Source organism: Vipera berus, assembly GCF_964194415.1.
Source record: "Vipera berus genome assembly, chromosome: 1".
Classification (NCBI taxonomy): Eukaryota; Metazoa; Chordata; class Lepidosauria; order Squamata; family Viperidae; genus Vipera; species Vipera berus.
The window spans coordinates 96011410-96033380 of record NC_138202.1 but is presented as its reverse complement, the minus strand read 5'-3'; the positions used below and the strand labels follow the sequence as shown (position 1 = coordinate 96033380).

The window sequence follows — 21971 nt, the reverse complement described above, 5'->3', positions numbered from 1 at the left end:
TTGAAATCAAGCTGGCCTGAAGAGTCTTTGGTGACACAGACCAACAATAAAGAAGTAAACAATGCCCCAATCAAAGAACTGCCAAACAAGCTAAGAGTAAACAGCCCAACCAAAGAATCTCCAAGACCACTTCCACCACCATTAACAGAGCAAACCACTGAGTAGAATATAAAGCCCTTCCTTACTGATGTCACCTAGTTTGGGTAATGAAATGTCTGTAAAAAAACAACCAGGCTCAGAAAACACCAAGGACCCCTCATTTCCAATCATGAGCTACAAATATCCTCCTTTGTTGGTAAAGACTGAGTTGCTGCTGGATGGATTTTCTATGTTTACATGTTGTTTTGGGGACCGATTACAGATGTTTTTGTACTTTTTTTTAATAGTAAGCTGCTCAGAGTCACCGGGAGTCACGCAGACTGTAAATAAACAAGATGTTTATTTACAAGCCCATCACTCATTATTTTCTGAAGAATGCGGACTGACTCTTACCAAACAATGGGAAGCCTACAAGCAGAATAATGACAGTGTCAGAATCCATTTATATCACATTTCATAATTGTATAGGTAGAACAACGTGCTATTTCTGGGGATTCTGCCATCTCTCCGAGGGGGGGGGAGAGGATGGTTACTAAAGCGATTTTCAAACAACAGGGGATGTTTTAACTGGGGGAGGGAGGGGGACAGACAGGTCTGGATTGTATCTTCATTTACAACTGAAAAGGAAAGCAATAACCATAAAACCAAGGAGAGTTGCCTTTCCCATGGAAGGACCTGACACCTAGCAACTGACGAGAGCCTGACCAAATGGATGAGGGGAGGGGCTGAAATGGAAATGTTTTATATAGGATTGAAATGTAACTTTGTCAGATTCCGTCTTGTATTCCCACAATCGATTCCATCCTAGTAAACATTTTCCTTTTTGGACTAAACTTGCATCCAAGAGTTCTTATTTCCTAAGATGTGGATTGAGGTGGGTCCTGACAGACAGTAACTTCTCTCTACAGGCAAATAAATAAAAACGAATATTTCTCTGAAAATAGAGGCAGGATATAACCACAATAAACATTGTGATTAATAGCTTGATCCTCCATGAATTTCCCCAAAGTGAATTCCATAGTGTAACTACACAGTGCCTGCAAGAGCTACCGAAAACTATGTAAAAAACCTAAGCAATTGACAATTATTCATTTAATGCAGTACAATTCCCCAAGCAACATATTCTTTAAATTCCAGTAGCATATCCGTGTCAAAATGGCCAAACTGCCTCATTTTCCACAAACAATTATACTTCTAAGTTTCTCAGTTGGTTAAAACAATGATTAACCAGTGAAAGTTTTGTTACTTAATTACCTGATGAAAAAGTTACTGCCCTGCTTCACGTATTATTTTTCCCCTCAAAAAAATCAGTTTGAGAAACAAAATGAATATTCTTCAGGTGGGTTATGCCCATAGTCTTCTTACAATGGAGAATATGTACTAGTGAGGGAATATAGGTAGGATATTAAGTAGCATATTAAATACAATAAACAAGAGCCGATATAAATACCTATACTGGCAGTTATACTGTAAGTATTTGATTCCCTCTGCTGGATGAAAATAAGTTCTGCAGGTTACTCTGAATCATCCCAAATCTGTATTATCTAAAAGTACTTTTTTCTGCAATTAAAAAAATTGCTCACAAGAATGCTAAGAAAACTAACATTGGTAACTATGCTGGATAGAGAGTGCTTAAAAAGATGGCTTATATATTTCACGCTCTTCTTGTGTGAGTGACACATTATTTCTACAGGATTTGCATACTAACACCATCTTCTCAATAAAAAGTAGGACAGGTTTTAGTTTAATAGTAAAAGTAAAAAATTTGGAAGAAAAGTATGTACAATTTAAAAAAAAACATAATGCTCAGGCCGGATTCTTCAATAAGTTTAGCCAACAACGTGCTTATCATACAGACTGTTCTGAAATCCATCCCCTTTAAAAGAATTGGAAAAAGATTAGGTGGTGAGCTGAGACCCCCCTCCTTTGTAATTAACCAGTGTCTAAAAGTTTCCTTTCCTTTTGGTTTTTTTTTAAAAGGAGGTAAAGAGGAAGATATGGGAGATAAACATTTGGTAGTCTATGTCTGCTCCTTATATTCAGGGACTCCTGTTCCTTCCTTAGTGCTTCAAGAGAGGCACAAAATCTGAGAACGGTCCAACAGAGAAGATGACGTGGATGCAGGTAGAGAAAAGGAATATAACAAATCAACTATATTTTTTTAAAAAAAAAGTTAATATATTTCATCTTCTAGTTTGAATTTTAATTGTTCAAGGCTGTTATGAAAATGAAAGATGCAGAAAGATGAAAGATGCCTGCCCCCAAGGCAAAAGTGGTGTAGATGATTTCTGGAAGACGAAGTCTACACATCTTAAGGCTGCTGAGGAGGAGAAACACTGCTCTAGAACTTTAAAACTCCATGACACTTTTCTAGATTCTGGGGTTTCCATGGCAGTAGTAGTGCCGTTGCTGACCCATCAGGAGCAACTCCATGAGCCACCAGCAACAGCCTCTTCCACCCCCTCAGCCACCACCCCCTGTATTCTTCCCCTCCCTCTATGACCGAACTACCCAAAGCACTAACCTAACCGATTGTGCTCTCTGGCGGAAACTTTTTGTCCCATTGCGAGGAGGGGAAACAGCACCAGCTGGGCCTCAGCGCCCTCCACCTGGGCTGGGGTTATTTCCCACAAGCGAGCGTTGTTGCCCCCCTCCCTGGCCAGCTGGCCTGGCTCCCATTCCCTATGAGCCTTTGCGCTTCTTCTGCCCTGCTTCAGAGAGCCATGAGGCACACCAGCAACAACAGCCAGATGGGGAAATCTGTGAGCTTGGCATCCGTCTGAAGGAGTTGGAACTGCTGGCCCTCACAGGAGATGGCTCTGACCCACAGCAGTGTGAGTAACTGAATGCTGGCTCCTCATAATCTTGCTCGTTAACACCTTTGCCACCTCAAAGTATGGAAAGGTGTGGTTGAAAAGGCTCTCCCATCTACCAGAAACAGAGGGTCTTCGTCTTCCAAACAGTCTATTAGGATAACTTTATATTTAGTATCTCTTTCCCAAACCCAATACTTTGACTTGAAATTTTCTGCATTTGTCCTATCAGTGCCAGAAAGCCTTCCCAACAAAATTACTAGATTATACCTGTGCCTCTTTTTTTTTCTTTTTGCACAGATACGAAAACCTCCTTTGTTCAAAAGCAATACCATTTGAAGAGGAGAAGCGACTATCTACATTTTCTGCCCTGCGTAAATTATTAGAAGTCCAACTTTTTTATTCAAGAAAACCGGCAGTTCCAATCCCGATACATTCACATAACAATTTAATGGAATTTTTCAAATCATTTCCATTAAAAAATATAGTTAATCTGCCAGCCCCAAATCTACCTGGTTGTAATCCCAAATTAGTTTTGAGTACAAGGTGGAGAGGAAGATGGCTCTCCCTCCGGCCACACAGATTCTCCTGGCTATTATTTCCCAAGTTCTGTCCTGTCTTTCATAATTGTCACAGAACACTAAGCTTGCCCCAAAGTTTATCCCAAGAGAATAGAAGGTTTAAAGCTCAGTGATAAGATAATGAAGAATTAACATGATAGCTAATTTCTACTACTGGTCCAAAGGCTTTGAAAACATTCGGCAGTTCTCTGGTTTGTGACCTAGTAATCCTTTCAGCAATTTGAGTCAAGGTCTGAAATCTAGAATCATTCTATCCTGAATATATTTAACCACACTAGAACAAGGGTGTTAAACTGCCGGCCTGCGGGCCAGATGTGTCATCCGGAAGCCATGCCCACCCCATTGCCGGCAATGGCAAAACCGTCCCGGTACGTTGTGCAATGTCACGTGACATCACGAGTTTGACATATATCCAAGTTTATTTGAATCTTTGAGGATTGTCCTCTTTTTTTCTTTTTTGTTCCTATGCCTATGGAACTATACATGAATATCCAGGCTGAATGTTTATATTTTTTCCTCTTGCCTACTATTATTTAAACCAGTGGTCCCCAACCTTTGCGGCTTGGCAGCCCGGCTGGGGGGGGGGGAGATGGGAATCAGGCTGCATGAGCAGCAGCCAGGTTGCACAGCTCGACTTGCACAAGTTGAGCTGCGCACAAGTGTGCACGCACACCGGCCTGCCACTCACGCAAGCCAAGCATGCTGGCCCATGTGTAATGGGGGAGAGGCAATTTTCATTATGTCTCTTTCCCTTTGCAGATTTTTGTGATCTTACATATTTGTTTTAAGCAGCTAGAAGGCCATACAGAAAACAGACATCGGGGTGGGGGGGGGGAATCTCCCCTTCCATTAACAAGATCTTCTGCTGGATCTTGGCCAATTCATAAAAATAGCTTGCTTAGAATCCAGACCAATGTACTCTGAAACCAAAGACGAAAGAAATATTTTTTTAAAGTGATTTATAAAAGGTATGTTGCTCTGGTGGGAAAGAACTTCTAAAACAACTTCTATTCTTTGTGATCTTTTCAATCAGCCTTTTCTCATCTGATATATTCCAGAAGTGTTACAATGCTTCTCGCATCTGTCCTGGCTAAGCCAGCAGGCCTGGTGAGCATAATGCTGGGCCAGGCTATTTTTATGATTCTTAATGCAAATAGATAAGAGGCTTACTGCAAGAATTTTTAGTCAATCATTTTGATGTCCAGCTGATGTAAAATACAAATTCCTAAATTGATGGGTAAAAAATAACATTTTACAAAGTAAATCTTCGTCGAAGTAATTGCAGTCAGATTATTTGAAAAAAAAGAAGTATTTGTATCAACTGAAGATTGCATACTGAGTGGGCAGCTGTAAGTGTATATTTCTGCAAGAATTGTGAAGAAAATTTAGAAAGCTGGTTTTTTGTGTGTTTGTGTGTACTAATTGGTGATCCTTTGGGAGATTTAAGCTGTTAACCCATGTGCCTAAAGTCAATTGTGTTCCATCTGTAACAAAAAGAAAAGCTGGATATAATCACTCATCTTGGAAAACTGTAAACTGCAAAAAGCTCCAGAAAAGATCATCAGTCATAAGAATAGCTTTGGGGGAGGGAAATACTGTGCAATTTTGCTTATATCATATAAAAGCATCACACAATCACTGGGCAATTGAGCAATAGAACAACAACGCAGTCCCCAACAACAACCCCTGACAAAGGTACAAGGGATTTAGAATTTGCTCTGTCACAAGTCTTGTGTGGATTGCAAAGTACACCAGCAGTCAAGCCATTTTTCCAAATATTAACTTTAGAATAAGCTCCAAAACCATTCCCAATGTCGTTGGGACTTTTTTATTTTTTATTTGCTGTTACTAGGCAATCATAAGTAAAGGTAAAGGTTCCCCCGCACATGCCTGCTAGTCGTTTCCAACTCTAGGGGCCGGTGCTCATCTCCATTTCAAAGCCAAAGAGTCATGTGGCCGGCATGACTAGACGCCAGAGGCGCACGGAACGCTGTTACTTTCCCACTGTAGTTCTCCCTATTTTTCTACTTGCATTTTTATGTGCTTTTGAACTGCTAGGTTGGCAGAAGCTGGGACAAGTAACAGGCGCTTACTCTGCTACGCGGCACTCGGGATTCGACCCGCCAAACTGCCGACCTTCTGATCAACAAGCTCAGCGTCCTAACCCACTGAGCCACCACGTCCCCTACAATCATATCTCTTTGCAATAGTATCTGTAACATGGCTAATGTTAAATTCTACATTTTTCAGATAAGCTTCTGAAGGCACTAAAAGATGAAAAGTCACAAGATGAAATGACAAGACTGACCCTGAAGAAACATTCACCTATATCGTGAAAGCTATTTACATCTGAGCTGGGAAATTTCTTAGCATGGCAAAGCCAAAGTGAGTCATGGGGACCATAGTCTGCTGATGACCCCCTTGTGGACAGTTTCTACAATATTCTCATTTTGACAATAAAGTTATTTTCATCTACACTTCTCGGAGATGGTTAATCGTGAACTGGAATTCCCCAGCATCTTTCAACTTTTCTCCAGTATTCATCTTGATATCTAATCTAAATCTTCTTTCCTGTGTCCTGTATGGATCAGTTATCACTATTATTACAAAGAAAATTTCCTTGGAGTTCTCACATATTCCCATGACATATTTCTCTTTCTTCCACAGGAAATTGTGAATCCTCCTCCAATTTTCTGCTTTATGGAAGAACTGCAAATACATTCTGAGGTTCAGAAAAATAATAATGCTTGTAGAGAATGACAATTACATTTTAAAAATAATTTTGTCCACAAGATGTCAGTATGCAACAAAGCTTCTAAACTCACTTTAAAAAAAAACCTTTCCTATCCAGCCACTGAAGTTAGGACTCATTTGGCACAAATATTTGACATACCACGCTATTTTCTTCATTGGCTGCTTACCATCTGCCAAATCATTGGAATTAGAGGCTTCAGTTACATCAGCAGCTCCTCTGCACCGTAGTTTTCATTGGTGGGAGTCAAATATGTGAACAACCAGTTCTCTGTGTGGACGCCGTTTCTGGAAATCCATTCTGGGCCTGGGCAACAAAAAATTAGCTACTGGTTCTGCCGAACTGGTGCGAACTGGCTGAATCCCACCACTGGGTTCAGCACAATAAGTATCCAATTTCAGAATCATATTAAGAATTCTAATTGTAGTGTTAGATAAGGTCAGGCTAATTGTTGAGCACTTCATGGATTGCCTTCATTGCAGAAACTAAACTGTTATTATTAGGTTAAATAAATGGTGTGGGGGGGATGTTTATGTGTGTGTGTTCAAGTTAGTGTTGATTCCTGGCAACTGCCTGGATTAGTCTCTGCAGTTTTCTCGGCAAGGTTTTTGGGAGTGGTTACCATTGCCGCCTTCTTTCTAGGATTAAGAGAGAGTGACAGGCCCAAAGTCACCCAGCTAGATTCATACCTAATGTGGAATTAGAATTCATGGTCTGCCAATTTCTAGCCTGGTACTTTAACCACTATAGCAAACTGGCTCATGATAAGGTATTACTTTCCCATTTCTGGTTGAGTAGACTGTTTCACTTTTAGATCTTATTGGATTTCTTGGATATTAGAATAAAAATGCATGGGGTTTTTTACGCTTTGCCTCAAGCAACCAAATGCTTTGGCCCTGAGGATACATGCAGAATCTAAACTGGGACTAATCTGTTAGAGCCCAGATGAAACCCCCAATGAATCACAGACTCATAGGACTGGAAGGGATCTTTGAGGTCTTCTAACCCAGAGGACACCAACCTTTGTTGACTGGCAGACCAGAGGGAAAGGGTGGGGGAAACATTTCATGCTTGCGTGCCTGCGTGCCTGCACACAGGGCCACAAGCATGTGGGTGATGCAAATGGGGTGGGGCTAGTGCTTGCATGATATTCGCTAGCCCTGTCCCATTCTTGTGCACAGCGCCCTGTTTCTGTGCCCTGAGATGTGGCATCGGACTGTTTTCATGCACCAAGGTGTGGCAGCATCCCATTTTCGCACTTTGCACGGTGTGGCAGTACAGCATCCCATTTTTGCACTGAGGCATGGTATCAGCCCGTTTTTGCATCATGGCATCCTGTTTTCGCACCCCATGGCCATCACACTAATGCGGGTGGGGGTGTGTGGACAGCCGGCCTGTCCTGCTGCCAGGTGGCCAGCAGTCCACAGCCCACTACCGGGCCGCTGCCCACAGGTTGGGGACCCCTGTTCTAATCTAATCCAACACTCTATCCAGGTGTCAGACTTTCAAGATACATCAAACTAAAAAATGCCAAGTAAGTCAGAACTACTTTTATAGTATTGTAAAGTGATAGTAACAAAATCTTGATTCGCCCTCCTTCCCTTTGTCTTTACTTGAATTAGGAGGGGGTTGTCTGAGACATTTACTTACTTTTTTATCATTAACCTATCCCTTTAGCAATAGCAGTTAGACTTAATATGTTGCCCCATATTGCTTTACAACACTCTCCGAGTGGTTTACAATGCCTCTAACAATCTGAGGCTTCATTTTACTGACCTTGGAAGGATGGAAACTGAGGCATCCTTCAGCCCCATTAGGATCTATCTCCAGGCTGTAGGCAGTTAGCCTGCAATACTGCATTCTAACCACTGTGCCACCAGGACTCTTTTATGTGACTGTTGCCTTGGTAGCCATTCTTCCACCTGTCCCTCAAGGTCATTATTTCCACTCCATAGACAAGGACAAAAATTCTCAGACCATCCTAGGGAAATGGCTGTCCAACCCCTAACTGAAAACCTTCAGTGATGGAACACTCATGACTCCAGGAGAAAAATTCCACTACTTCCACTAGTTTAATAGCTCTTGTGATTATTTCCCATGGCTTTTCACTCAGTGCTCAATTTGAAGAGAATTATACATAACTGCTCAGAAAGCACAATTGTCTCAGGGACAACTAATTGATCCATATTATGAAAACAAAATTTTCTGAAACAACTTATTAATCTGTACTGTAATTGAAGGAAAGGCCTTGGCAGAAGGTTAAGGGTAACATTTAAAAAAATATCTGGGATCTACTTGTTTCATTTTAGAATGTCCAACAAATCCTATTTTTCTTTATTAAATTCTGTACCAAGCCATTACTGTAAAGACACCGAGATTAACTCCTTCAGCCGTAATATGTCTATAGTGATATTTTGTGCCTTCCCTCCATTGAATGCAATAAAATCTTCTACTTCAGAAATCTGATACTATTTTGACTCCTGGGTGATGGGAAGAATTAGATATGAAAACCTTTAGAGACAAAGCAATTTTGAATTCAGTGTATTGCCACAAAAACATGTGGGCTTTGCAAATTGGATTGTTCTACTGTCCATACTCCTGCTTAAAAAAAACAAAAACTATGCTTTTAAAATTACTAGTATATGTTTAGAATGTTAATACATATTAACTCAACATTGTCTCTGTTAATAGAACAAGTGTTACAGAAGAATATATATTTTACTGTAAAGGTAATAACCTGACATTTGGGGTTATTTCATAATATATTTTAGAAAAATTAACATGCAGTCTTCATTATGTCCAATGTTTTCTCTCTCACCTACTCTCTCTTTTTCAGTGTGTCTGGAAGGAGTAATAACAATGAATCTAACTTCTTTTTTTTCTTTACAAGCACTTGGGATCTACTGAATCTTGCACTATTTATTCTGAAATGTCATTTAATATAAACATGTTGGACAGATTATTCATTTTTATATAATTCTGAATTGACTTCCAGGTAAATGAAAAATTCAGTGCCTTTGAAGGTGAAAGACCTTATAAATATTTTTTTTCAGATGCAACAAAACCCAAAAATAGAAGAAAACCTACTTCCAGTGAAGCCAATTATATTTGCCAATTATGTATTATTTAAGACTTCAGCAGTGGGTAGCCTGATGTCCTTGACCGTGCTTGGGTAGCTTGTGCTGAATCAAGAGGACACCAGCCTATCCTTCTGCCTCTGCTACGTCTGCTATGGCTGAGGCAAACTGAGAACTAAGGTCCTGTGCCTAGAGGTGGCCTTTTTCTTTAATGTCCTACTTCAAGAAGCTAGTTGCAATCAATATAGTGGATACTGGTGAATATCAGAGAAGTGAAATAACATGCTTTATGCCAGAAATCATGTGGCTGCATAAGATGGATCCCTGATGTTTACAGCCTGCCTCCCCCCTTGTAAATAAATTCAGGGAGTTATCCATTTAAAATGCAGAGCTCACACGTTTGGTAGTGACTACACAGTCTGCACAAAATGTAATTCTTTAAGGTTCTCCGTATCTTCTTTGTTTCACTGTGCAGGTGATTCGTTCAACCAATAAGCAGTCAAGCAAGCAACCAAGATACAAAAACTTCAGATGCCATTGTCCCAAAGGTGCTTTTCAAAAGACAACTGGACTGTTGTTCCTTGAAGTTGTTTCTTAAAGAAATTTCTTGGATGAGAAGCGAAATGTTTTTAAGGAAAAACAAAGTCCAGTTGCCTTTTTTAAAAAGTACCTTTGGGACAACCTGGATGACTGAGAATCTCAACAGACATCCAGGTACCATTTAATACTGAGAAAGTCAACCTGTCAACCAGTCTACCTATATAAGAGTCCATACCCTTGAAATTGAGAACCTCGTCCATTTTTAAATGAAAGTATAATTGAAAAGATTCAGTTGTACCTCTGTAGTTGGTGAGGTGGGGAATTACCTTCTCAGTGACCAGGGCTTACTTCCTGTTCACACATTATATTCAGGGTAGTTTGCATTGCCCATATTGATCACCATAGCAAAACCCATTTTTCAGACTCCAACATTTATCCAGCAGCTGCATCTCATTTGCATGTGGACGACTACTATTTGGTAGCCAAGCAGCACAACCTGCTACTTTTAAAAAAATAAATTTGCATTCAGTTCTGATGAAATAAATGCAAATAGAGACAAAGTAAACAAACTATATTTAAGCACAAGGTCTAAATAAAGCATAGAAGAGAGGAAAGACAGGCTAACCTTGTAAGTTGAAAACAATACTTGCCAAATTCTCTGGGAAATTTTTCTCTGTTGCAAAACTCTAAGGACAGTTTCCTGTTCTGTGTTTGTTCAAGCAATCTCAATTAAAAAGTTGCTATATTAGACAGGATAAAAGTGTTCAAAATTTGAAATTGTATTGTTGTTCATTCCAATGTCAACAGCCAATCATGATTTTAATAAAGGAGAACCCAAATAGATGCTGGATATAAAAAAATATTTATGTAGATTGTACATTTTTAAGTAAAGCAATATTTTTAGAAAAGATTTGCAATCTTTAAAACCAAAAGCTAAGTTTAAGACATCTAAGTCAGATATGGATCTTTTAATATTGAATGTAAATCCTATATTTTTAACAGAGACAAGATTAAACATATGCTGGCTGGAAAGAAATCTTATAAAAGATTTTTATATAAACTGCATTCTATTGTGAGCTAAAATATAATTTGTATAAATCATACTGTAAGCTAACGCAGATGGTAGAAAAAGTTAATGAAATTGATTTCAATGGATGCAGACTAACACTCATTTTGGAGAATCAGAAGATTTTTTTCCTAATCCAATAGACCATTTACAGAAATTGAACCCCTTTTTAATATATGCTTTAATGGTAAAAACGGACATTCTTGAAAACATATAAAGTATTAATATAACCAAACAGGTGGAGATACACAGTCTTTGAATGAAATGGGGGAATTAGATTTTGAGAAATATAAGATTACCAGAAATATATATAGAAAACACAATTACTAGATCCCCCCCTACAGAGTTTTAAAGAAGTATTTAAAGATGTTATATCATTGGGATCTTACCCCAGTAAAAATTTTATGCATAATAAATACAAGTACAAACGAATATTGGAGAGGTTGTCAGGACAACAGTATCTTTTTTACATACTTGCTGACCAGGCACCAAATTACCGTATTTTCCGGCGTATAAGACGACTTTTTAACCCATGAAAATCTTCTCAAAAGTTGGGGGGTCATCTTATACGCCGGGTCGTCTTATACGCTGGAAAAAAAACTTAAATCAGTCGAGCATCCCCGTTCTTGCAAAGCCGGGCCGCCCCGCGCAACCGAGCTATCTCCGGCGCGGCTCCGGGACGCGGCTGGGCGGGAGCGTCGGGCGGCTCTCCCCACGCGAAGGCGGCGCTGCCCGTCAGCTCTTGGCCCGAGGGGAAGGCCTCGCGCCCGCCGGACTTAGCTGTCACCAGCACCGCTCTCCCCCACGGGGATGCGCTTCTGCTGGGCAGTGCTGGCCGAGACGAGCCAGCAGGCAGCCGCCGTGAGCGCGGCGCTGAGGGGCAGCGGCAGGATGGCCTGGCCCAGCACCTGCAGGACGGCCAGCAGCCCCATGCGCAGCAGCAGCCGCCAGCTCAGCAACAGGTCCGAGCGCAGGAGCCGCACCGCCAGGCTGCCCAGGAAAAGCAGCCACACCAAGAGGCTGCACGCCCAGTCCAGCTCCATGAGGGGCAGGGCGGGAAGCCGGCCGGGAAGAGGGACCGGGAGCCCAGGCCGAGCGCACCTCGGCCGACAGTGAGAGGGAAGCGGCACATGAGTTGTAAAAAAGAGGCGGCGGGCGGAGCTGTCCCGCCCTGCGCCCAATGGGAGAAGTTCAAGGCCTGGGGGGGGGAAGCAGGAGGGACGCCGGCCGTGGCGGCTGCCCTCCGGTGCTGCCTGCCGCCCGGGAAACGCTGCGCCTCAGGGGCCGGCAGAAGCACGGGAGCAGCGGGAGGGCCAGCGGGGCCAGTCGGGCCTTCACCTCCTCTGTGACGGACAGGGAGGGCAGGGCGGCCCTCCGCTCTCACCTTTGCGGGTCTTGTATGCGCAGGTGCAATTGGCAAAAGTTGCCCCCTTGCCGCCCCCCACAAGGCCTAGGAGCCCTCAGGTGAAACGGCCCCTTTTGCGCGTCCCCCGCGCCCTCCCCTGAGAAGAGCCTCCTGGGCTGAGAGGCGTCCTCCCGGCCAGAGCTCAAAGGAAAAGAGCCCCCCTAGCAGCCCCTCTTCCCCACAGGGGCCCGAGAGCCGCCTTCCGTGGGGTGGAGCTGGACCCCAGGTGCTGGTGGGGTGGTTGCACCGCCCCCCCCGCAGGATGCCTCCCCTGCATCCCCCCTGGGGAGGGAGCGCCCCCCACCACCAGGCCGTTCTAAGTTCCAGGAACTTCTGGGGACTTCTGGCAGGCCTGGCGCCCCTCTCGACCGCAGACCACGCAGCAGCCCTCGCCAGCCAGCCTCGGCATGGCCGCCCCAAGCCCGCCTCTCCAGCGTGTCTTCCGAGCCCACCTGGCTGACCGCCTCCTGGGCGGGGCTTGGCTCCAGACGCGCGGCTGCTCCGTCTGCAAATGTGCTCTCAAATGGGTGGGTGGAAGGAAAAGCCCCTTTGGGCTTCAAAAGGGAGGCTTTGCACCATCTGCATCAGACGGGGCTGAATTGAGCTTGTGTCGGACACTTGGCAACTGGCATGTAAGTATTTTCCGGCGTATAAGACGAAAAACCTTGAAAATCTTCTTAAAAGTCGGGGGTCGTCTTATACGCCGGGTCGTCTTACTGTATACGCCGGAAAATACGGTAATAAATTACGGAATATAGTATTCCAGGGAATTTTATTAATTACTAAACAAAAATATAGAAATATCATATTTAGGTCCTTTGCAATTATCTGGTAAGAATTGAAATTTGAAAAGGCACTATTGCTTTATTATTATTGTTATTGTTGTTGTTATTTATTAGTTTAGTAATAGCAAAGTATTTAGAAAGAGCATCTAAGAACAAATTGATATGCTAAAGCAGGGTATAGGGTCTCACATTAAACTACATATTGATATCAGTTTAAGAAAATAAGGATTTTTATGTATATTATATAAAAATCATAAATTGACTAATTTATGTGTAGATATGTAACATATTAGTATAATTTATGCTTTTCTTTTGTAAGGTGGTAAAATGAAGTGATCTGAATTTCTGTACAGCTTGTTCTTTTTTATTATTATTATTCAAGTTTTATTGGTTTTTCGATATTTACATATACATATATTTGTGAAGCAATATGGTGGTTGGGTAGTGAAAAGTAACAAATAACAAGTTGTTTGTAAATAGTTCAGGTTGCATCAATAAAAATTCCCTCTCTGATTCCCTTAGTTTTCACATAGTCAAAGTGATCAAGTTAGTACATTTCTAGATATGACCGAATAAATTAAGAAATTTTTCAATGTAATTAGACTAATACATATCAAAATCCTGTTTTTAAGTTTTACCTAATTGCAATAAAATACTCTAAAGTGGCCTATAATATACAAAAGCAAGCTTACTTTTTGGGTAACCTACACTGGAAGTTTTTAAGAAGAGACTGGATATGTCTGAAATGGTATAGAGTTTCGTGCCTGAGCAGGGGGTTGGACTAGATGACCTCCAAGGTCCCTTCCATCATCATCATCATCATCATTATTATTATTATTATTATATTATTATTAATAATATTAATGGGGAAGCCAACAGGGAATGTCACAAGTCCCTTGAAAGTGTCTCTCCCTCTACTGCCATCACCTTTGTTTGCTTGTGTGTACCACACCTTCTTTGCTCCTTTTACTCGCTTTTAAGACACATCATTCTCTACTTCCCCCTCTTTGCACACGCCACATGTTCCTTCCCTCGCTTACATATGCTCACCAGCCCCTTCCTTTCCCGGGCCTCCCTGAGCTCATACATGCGCATGTGCCCATTTTTTCTTTATGAGTCTCTCAAAGATTCTGACATGCACATACTGCACAGAAAAATTACTTGGAGGGCTGAGTGACTAGCATCAGCAAGGATGTGCAGTCATGTGCACAGTTCAAAGGCCATACATTTTACAGTCCTGTGATTTTATTTCTTATTGCACTGCTGCAATGTATAAAAGCCAGTAGCAGGTACTCACAGCATGCAGGGAGATACAACTCTTTTATTGAGAGAGAATAGATCTGACATGAATAGGAAGGAGATTGAGAGGCCTGCATTATAACAGCAAAGTTGTACAAGCTCAGTTGTATACAAAGCTAAAATGCATTTCCTAGCCTGAATTATGGACCAGTTTTATATCTTTGAGCTTTATTGTTCTCTAACTGTCAAACGGAATTAAGAGTGTAAGAATGCAAATGTAGGTGGTTTTTTAAATAGCTAAAAGAAGGTATATTTTGTCAGTTGCTTATCACAGTCTTTGTGTTTTATGTCCTAAATCTAGAATGGATTTAGTGTTAGAATCTCTATGTTATAAAAACCCAGGATGTAGATTTGAACTTATATATAAAAGCTGCATCAAAGATTATTGTCTTGACTTCTCCCTAAAACCTATCCTAGATCTCAGGATATGTTTTTTTTATTAGGGAGGCCTGACAATTTCTGCAAGATTACTTAGCTTTTCTCCATTCAGAGAATGATGTAAATTAATACAATTTGCTATGAATTGAGTTTAGTTTAAAGAAAAATCCCTTTCTTGGAAGGCACAAAGATATAAAGGGCTGGAAACAAGAGAGCTGAAGGCATAAATTAGCTAAGTATGAATGATTAGATAGATTCAGAACACTGGTACAGTGGAAAGCAATATAAAAAAGCCTAGGATGAATATAACGTCTTTGAAGTATTATTTAAATCAGGGGCCCCCAACCTAGGGTCCACGGCCCGGTACCAGGCCATGGCCTGTTGGCCACCAGGCCCTGGGAATAGCTGGCAAGCCTCCCCACTTGTGGTAGCATCACCACGCAGGTGCTAGCAGCCCCATTTGCACATGCATGGGGACACTAGCACCGCCCGCATCACACGGGTGCCAGCAACTCATTTGTGCATGCACGTGGGTGCCAGTGCACATGCCATGGGTGCATGCGGCCCACTTACGCATGCGGGCACACACTAGCCCCGCTGTCATGCACACACCCATTTGTGCATGCGCACATACATTTCTCTGCTGGTCCCTTTCCTTCTGGGCTGCCAAGCCGGAAAGACTGTTGTCTAATTGTGTACTAGTTGACAACTAATGCATTTCACTAAGTTAAAATACTTGTTGCTAAAAGCACTTGTCACCCAAAAAGGTACATTCCTGAGGTTCAAGATCCCAAAATGTAATAGTGAAGCATTTTTACAAGCATTCTATTACTTGCAGTCAACTAAAAATTCATTTAAGACAGTACATTTGAAAAGTCCCAGCCCGAGATGCTTACTTTAGGGTTCCCAGAGAAATGGGATGAAATGCAAGCAGTTAAAGAGTTTTTGTGGCACCAAGACATGCCTAGGAAGGGAGCCTTCACCTACTTTGTCTTTCAGAAAAGGCCAGCTCTGATTGTTCAGTTTCTTTGAATGATATGGCACTGGCTTCAAAATGCACTGATACTAGGAATCTGCATGCATTTCCACTAAACTTCCACATTATAATGCAATATTGATGACTGCTGGATTTTTACACACACACACACACACACACGTATGTATGTGGATACATAGATATTCATATATACACTATACATAACATTTTTTGCAGCCAAAAAACAGTAACAATACTTCTAGTTATACAGAACCACCAATCATAAAATTGGTATAGAGTTATTTTTTGAAGTTTCTTTATGATTATCCACTGTTCTCATAGGTTGAATATTTACATATTATTTACATAGGGATTAGAAAAATACATGTTGTTTTGGTTACATTTGTAAGATAATAAAAAAGCAAGTACCGTGAAAAGTTTGCGATTACTAAGACTCTTGATGAGATCACAATGTGTATAAACAATTAATTAGCAACCTTGAGAATATTTTTTAATTTTTAATTGCTTTACTGAAAAATATGTGGATACGGATTTTGAATTTCCTGGTTCACTAGCATGTACACCTATTTTTTGAACTTGTAAGTTGTATTTGTGAGCTGAATGTCAATAACTGCATATATCTATTTGGTGGATTGAAGAATGCATGTTGGTTTCCAAGGGGTCTTTAGTTGAGAAGAACTGGGATTTGATTGCATTTATGATATATTGAGCAAAATCTGTTTAAACCAAGATTATGCATACTATTAGCAAAGTATTTTGCATGTGATATGGATGCAAGTATGGCTAATAAGATAGTGTAGTGAATAGCACACAGAACACCGTTCTTGAAATGTAAGAGAAGTAAATATTCAAAAGCATGAATTAATCACTGAAATGTAAGAAATTTAAGTAAAAAGGTGTGTGTTCTTTGTGATACTAGAAGGGGGGGAGAAAGAATGAAGATGGAGCAATACATGTAGGGAAATGAAGGAGACTGAAGATGAATAAAAGCAATTTTCATTGAAATTAAAATGTGTTTTAAAAATGAGCAAAAAGGGCTAAACAAGATATACTGTACATATCATAACTTTGCCCTTCAGCAGCTTGTGTGAATGTAAAAAAATGATGCTCACTTTCCCTTTTATTTGGTGCATACTTATAATAATGTCTATAGTTTTGAAATATTGAGTTCTGCATGAGTATGGTTACTGAAAGTGATTAGTGGTTTATGATGAAGTAAAACGTGTGGATTGCTTACTGAATAGTATAACACTGAGTAGCAGGAACACAATGATTAAAGTATTCAGCTATGAACAGATCGATAAATTTTATGACAGACCAATTCAAATGAAGGCATTTGAGCCAAAAGCATTGGTGTCTGTCAAGAGAAAATAAAAAGTTGAAAGTTATGCATAAATGACAAAAAAGAGCATATAGATTACAAGTAGTCCTTGTTTAATGATTGCAACCACTTGGTGCTGCTAAATTTGGAATGTTCACCCCAGCACTGGGATAATTAGCTGGAAGATAATTGAGATTTGTATTTACATTCATTGGAGAGGAAGGGATTACAACAGAGTAAGTAGGCACATAATAGGAAGTACACATCACAAGGAATAGCCTATCAAGGGCTCTTTTGCTAGTGAACCGCTTAGCAGGCAAACAAAAGCTTTTAGTGTGGAATTGATTTAAAACCTGGTCAATTTCAGCCAGCAATTGCCACCCGTGTGAGAGCTCTAATCAACTAATTACAATCACAGAACTGATCTTGTTAATTTCTAATTGGCACTTTTTAGGGAGTATTGCACTGCAGAAAAAAAAGCTTAGGAAAAGTTAGCTTATGTAGTTCTCTCTGCTCTGGGGTGAAAGCGAAAAATGGGTCAGGCTCATATTTACTGTAATGGTGAACACGACCGAAAGCAGTATTGCAAAGATCATATATACAGACATTAGTCACACAGTTACTTTTCCATCACCATAGTAACTGCAAATAATCACTGTCCCAGGCAGTTGCTAAACAAGGACTATCTTGGTTGAATATTAAAGATGGGGGAAATGGAGACATTTTATGATGTCCATATGCTGGTAGAATGGATATTAAGTGATCTGTTGCAAGGAATTAAACTTTGCCCCTGTCCCCAGCAAAATAAACAAAAACAGCTATGCTTAGGAGTATTCTATGGAAGTCAATTGGATATGTTAGGAAAAAAACATAAAAAATCACTCCAATGGCAGTTGGATACTTAAAAAATAAACGTTAAAATAAGAATACAGTGTTGTTGTCAATTTACTATTTTTTATACCTTAAGGCTTACAATTTGTTATTTCTTTTCTGTGCTTTGCACTACCCCAAAACAAGAATAGTGCGATAGTTAACTTTGTAATGTATGTACAACTACATTACCTTTATATTTACAGTGCCAACTTTAGTAAAGGTTAAGAAAAAATTTTAAAAAATGAATTTATCACAAAATACTACAAAACAGAAACTGAAGAAATGACTTGGCTAAAAGATATTTTTTATTCCAGCAAAAAAAAAATATCCGTTCATCATCCATAAACAATCTTAATTCTTCTGAAGATTGCATTATAAAGGAATGGTTTTCTGTAACAGTCTGTCATTTTTGCAGTTATCCTAAATGAATCAGCAACTTTCATTCCATACATTATTTTCATCCCACTGAAATAAAACAGTGAATTACATTTATTTTTCAAAATATATAATTCTAGATTTGGCAAAATCATTTTCGATATCAACAGTTTCAACAGAACAATTTGTTGAAATACCTCAGCAATATATTTACAGCATATTAGTTTGTTCAACCAGCCAACTTGTTTGCTTATTCTCACCTTAATATTGATGCCAGGCTATAAAGGTTAACATTCCCTTGAGTCATGCTCAATTCCTGCCCAGTGACTACAGGGCCAAAACTCTGGCCATAGGTTTACTTGTTTTGCATAGCCATGTCATTATTTACTCAAGAAAAAAGAATAGAGCTTTGTCTCAAGCAGAGATTATTATTTTTTTTGGGTAAAAAGAAATACATTCATTATTCCCAACTGAGTCAGACTCAAGGTTCTCAAATTCACCATTTTCACTTTGTTCAAAGTGAAATCCTTTTTGAATATAGGGCACATAGAGAATTTGTTTTCACTGGAAGATTCCACGAGCTTTTAACACCTGTTTTTTGGTCAAGTTTCTTTTCCTTTTCATAATCAACAGAGACACTATTGAAAACCTTCTGTGTAACTCAAAAGTAACATTACACCAGCACTTTAGACCCTAATTATACTGGTATACTTCTTACCAGCCTTTTTTCCTGGTTTTTTGGGTTATAAACAATGATCAAGCCTTTGAGGACATTTATAAAGCACTCTGTGAAGTTCATACATATCAGATTCTTGTGGTCCAAATGTAGTTTCTAGCAAAAGCTGAGCTCTATTGCTTTGTTGTACTCAGTCTTTATGGTGTGTTCCAAAATGTAACTTACTAGACCACTAATGAAAAATACATTCCTTAATTATTACAGTATTACTTTCCTCTTGACCCAGAAAGATAAAACTTACTTTTTACATGCACATGTTGCTACAGAGTGGTCTAAATTTGTGCTTCCCCAGCACTTTGTATATTGGAACGATAAGCAGGCATTTGGCTTAACAAATGTTTACAGTGGTAGAAATGTCATCAAACAAGATGTATGTGATGGACATTTGCTTATAATATATCAATGTTTCACAAAGAATGCCAGGGAATATTTGTTGTAACAGCCATGGAACTGATGTTATAGTTGCTATAACTTTAAAAGGTCCAACACTGACTCTTACCAGAATTGGAAAAACAGGACATTCTTTCGACAAGTCACATTTAAAAGCTAGAGGCATCCTAGTGATGAAAGCCTACAGAGCAGAAACCCATCAGACCTGAAATTCAAACATTTCTGTCTGCTTCTTGGCTAACTTTGCTACTTCTTCTCTTATTGCCTTCACCAAGGCAGTTGTAGAAAGATTGGGGACAGGGTTGACCGAAGCATCATTTTCTATTATGCTTTGCCGAGATCCAGCTGTAGCAGGGTGTAGAGCTTGTTCCAGGCTTGGGTACACATCTGCTGATTCACCGTACTGAGGGTGAAGCCTCGAAAGACAGTTGTGCTGATAGGGTGGACGTGAATATGCTTCTATGTAGCCAGGGAGCGGAACCTGCAGAAGATTTTAAGTAGAACATGGATTCTTTTCACTCAAACAACAATACCAAACAGCTGCAATGCCTGTCTCATATAAACATATCACTTGGGGGGGGGGAGTTGCGAAATAATTAATTAATTAAAACTTTGGAGTTTAATTACTCCAAAGAAAACACCATTTCTGAGTGGAAACTACTGAATGAAATAATTTTCATTGGAAATCAATAAGCTCCTTATCAAATCAATGGTTTCTCCATTCCTCAGTAATCTGATGAGAACAGAGTAGTATACTCTGAGTCACGCCCAGAGAGGAACTAACTTCTCTAATTGGAATAAGACTTCTCTGCTCCTTGGACATGAAGGAACGTGTCCCACCTTCAAAACAGAAAAGATTTCATTTTATTACCAACAATTAGAATCCTAATTCGCTAAATTAAAACAGGTATCTTTTCTGAAAATATGAGACTATCATATTACATAAGATAGTAAGGCTTTGAATTAGTTTGGAAGTAGTGGAACAGATATTCTGGATATTATTCTATTGGACTGTTGTTCATTTGAAAAATCTCCATGATATATAAAGGCTGTGTTCAAGCAGAATCTGAAAACAAGACATTAAAATCTAGAGATTAACTTAACAGCTTTGCATTTTGTTCTGTATAAATTTTGTATTATAGTCAGTGTCTACTCATTTAATAACCCCAAAGTTAAAGATTGAAACTAATAATGGGCCATACCCTCTTTTCCTAATAATCTTACTAGTGAAGTCAATAGTTCCTATACATGACAATATTTGAGGATATTTTATTGGAAAGATAATTTATTTATTTACCTTTTCTCAAAAATTATAGAACATTATTGTCTTTCAAAGCTGATGTTTCACTCAAATTGATACAACAGACATAAAAGAGGACATAATATTTGTTTAAAGCCCCAGGCAAACTAGGCTTCTACTTGGAGTCTGTAGATCTCTATAACTTTTTTCCTCACAGCAACCAAAGCTGAATCTGAACCTTTTCAAAAACTTTTAGGTGACTTGGAGAATAGTAGAAAGACAGACACATTATCTATAAAAACTAGCTCACATGCTTTTTCAGATAAAGAAATTGCAGAAAAAGGAGAATTGATAGAACAAAAAAGATGTATTTTTCTACTCACATGATATAAAAAGTATGCAAGGAAATCTTCACACTAGTTTGGAGACAAAATATTGCTTACAATAGGGCTACTGGACATGGTTGTAAAAACTGGACAACTAGATGATATACAGAAAACCATCTCTCTGCTATGAGCTAGTGGTCATCCTGGTATTTACAGCACAGATGTGGTAGCCATTAACTTTGAGTAGTTCACTTTTCTATCCCATATCCATGTCAGAAATTTTTGACTGCCAGAATATACAAGATAGGCTTTTCGTTAAAGGTTTGTGTGCATATTTCTTTTCATTTTAAGCAAGGATTTCAATCAATCTTCATTTCTCAAAACATTTTTTCAGCTTCCCAAATATTTTCCAGATATCTTCCTTTTTCCATTATAGAACTTATTTAAAGCATAAATTTCATTATCTCCCCCAATAAACAGATTGGAAGCAGTGAATGTGTTATAGTTCCTTCTCTATTCCAGAGGTACTCTTGGTGATACCTAGCACAATAAGCATCCTCCTGAAATTTCATAAAGAGGGCCCTAAAATGTCAGCTATTTTTAAAAAACTGCTGAAACTAAGAATATTTATTTACTTTCATTTATTACTTATTGCTTCACTTCTGAGGCCTCCTGACTGGTGGGGGAGGTGTGGCTTACAAATAAAAACAGAAAATGTCAAGAGAAGAAGACAGCTAAGTGAACACAAAGCTCCCCCCCAAAAAAAAGTAGCAAAAAGAAAACAAACAATGGGGTTCAATCACAAGCCTAGCCCGCAGTCTGGGAGAACAATCCAGGTTTGGTTGGCAGAAAGTCAAAAGGGCATAACTAACAACTACAACATATATGCACATATATGTCTGAAACTAGAGGCATGAT

The 21971-nt window shown here is 39.6% G+C and overlaps 2 protein-coding genes across 2 annotated transcripts in view; one reads left to right on the top strand and one right to left on the bottom strand.

Moving 5' to 3' along the window:
- Window positions 1–2530: 2530 nt before the first annotated feature.
- Window positions 2531–5829, top strand: LOC308661848 (uncharacterized protein C11orf91 homolog; the record flags this gene model as incomplete). The annotated part of the gene is made up of 2 exons (XM_081317057.1): window positions 2531–2933; window positions 5744–5829. The coding sequence occupies 2 exons, from the start codon at window positions 2531–2533 to the stop codon at window positions 5827–5829; spliced, it is 489 nt and encodes a 162-aa protein (XP_081173183.1).
- Window positions 5830–19545: 13716 nt separating this feature from the next.
- The window catches only part of KIAA1549L (KIAA1549 like), a gene marked incomplete at its 5' end in the record, with an annotated part of 179326 nt that continues 176900 nt past the window's right edge, over window positions 19546–21971 (bottom strand). The window contains one exon of the mRNA XM_081329331.1: window positions 19546–19968. Within this exon, the coding sequence (XP_081185457.1) occupies window positions 19687–19968 (282 nt within the window). The 3' untranslated portion in view covers window positions 19546–19686. The remainder of the gene's footprint in view (window positions 19969–21971) is intronic.